This window comes from Daphnia carinata, chromosome 1, assembly GCF_022539665.2.
Source record: "Daphnia carinata strain CSIRO-1 chromosome 1, CSIRO_AGI_Dcar_HiC_V3, whole genome shotgun sequence".
NCBI lineage: Eukaryota > Metazoa > Arthropoda > Branchiopoda > Diplostraca > Daphniidae > Daphnia > Daphnia carinata.
The window spans coordinates 37,850-39,271 of NC_081331.1; the positions used below are offsets into that span (position 1 = coordinate 37,850).

Genomic DNA, 1,422 nt, shown 5'->3' on the forward strand with positions numbered 1-1,422 from the left:
AATCGAGATTTAAAAAAACAAATTCTCGTCGCCAAGGCGATGACAGTGTGAAAACAAACCGATATAAATCTTGGTCTCTTAGTGAAGAGTAGAGCTTAGATTTGATCGGTGCTAATCTCAGTTGTCTTTCGTCGATGCTTTAATTCAATAGTTTTACAGTAAGTGAGGTGGATTTACATATGTAAGTACATTTTCAATTATTAGATTTTTTTTTTATTACTGCGGATACCAATAAATTCAAATGAACCCATATACAAAAAAAAATGAGTAACTAGCAAATAATGGCACACGGGGACCAACAAGAAAGACGCCAAATAAATGAATGGCATGCCTGTTTCACAAAGATAACACCCACGAAATTTTTTCTACAAACACTTCAGGCAATAAAATTCTAACCCTTTCAAGTTGGTCTCGATAGGGTATAATTTCCTATTTCAGTAAGGCACTCGGGCGGCGACCAGCGAACAAAGTGCCCATGTAAGGTCTAGCCGGATATGTTCAGGTTGATTTGGCTTTCGACACATTTGCTCTGGTGTGATTACCAACTCCTGCTGCAACCTGCGTTCCCATCGTTATATTAGTCATTCGTTGAGTCACTTGTTCCAATCCCGATCCTGCCATGATTAAGTACAGCAGCCGGACAGCCTACAAATAGGACGAGATGATTGATAGAATTGAGCAATATAAATTTACCAAAATTTGTGTGCACAACTTAAGACCTACACTGGAATTCCTTTCGAGCTGCAAACGACTCAGAAGGGATTAAGGAGTCACAAATATATTCGAATAATTAATGAATGCTTACATTTTCCCCAATTGCTTCGGCTATGAAATCAATCACCGTTCCAATAACCCGCATTCTTCCTGAATATCTGCGAACACGAAAGCACACACTTAAAATATGACATGATGCATAGTTTGTAGAACTTTTGGAATTACTGGAGGTTAGTTTACAAGGTTAAAACCTAGGTAGGATTGGGAGCTAAAAGTTGATGTATTCTTCTCGATCAAAGGAGTTACATTTGATCAAAGCTCTTTACGTATTACGAAACTTCTGTAAAAAGTAACATAAATGAATAGGCTAGTTTAAGTAAACCAAGACCCCAAGCCCGAAAAACCATTTAAAAAAAGGGAGAAGTATCACTTCAGCGTTAAATAATATAAAGACGTGGAGGAATAAAAGTGTGTTAATTGTCGCAAACCAAGAAAAAGCTTTCGAAGGGGCCGAAAAGTATTGCAAAAAGAAAAGAGAAATGTGCGCCTCACCTGATATAAACCCATGTACAGAGAGTCACCAGAGTCAAGCCCGTCATGAGGTTGGCTAAGTTGGCCAAAGGATATAGGCCCAGTAAGCCTAGGAATCCAGACACAAAACAGAAAACGATTACAACCACAGACAAAGTAACTGGCGTTTTGAATGCA

General features: G+C 38.5%; 1 protein-coding gene across 1 annotated transcript; it reads right to left on the minus strand.

Moving 5' to 3' along the window:
* Positions 1-226: 226 nt before the first annotated feature.
* On the minus strand, positions 227-1,422 carry LOC130692083 (atlastin-2-like). Its single transcript, XM_057515163.2, has 3 exons — positions 1,267-1,422; positions 806-872; positions 227-645 (listed from the first exon to the last, which is right to left on the minus strand). The coding sequence occupies exons 1-3, from the start codon at positions 1,311-1,313 to the stop codon at positions 499-501; spliced, it is 261 nt and encodes an 86-aa protein (XP_057371146.1). The 5' UTR covers positions 1,314-1,422; the 3' UTR covers positions 227-498.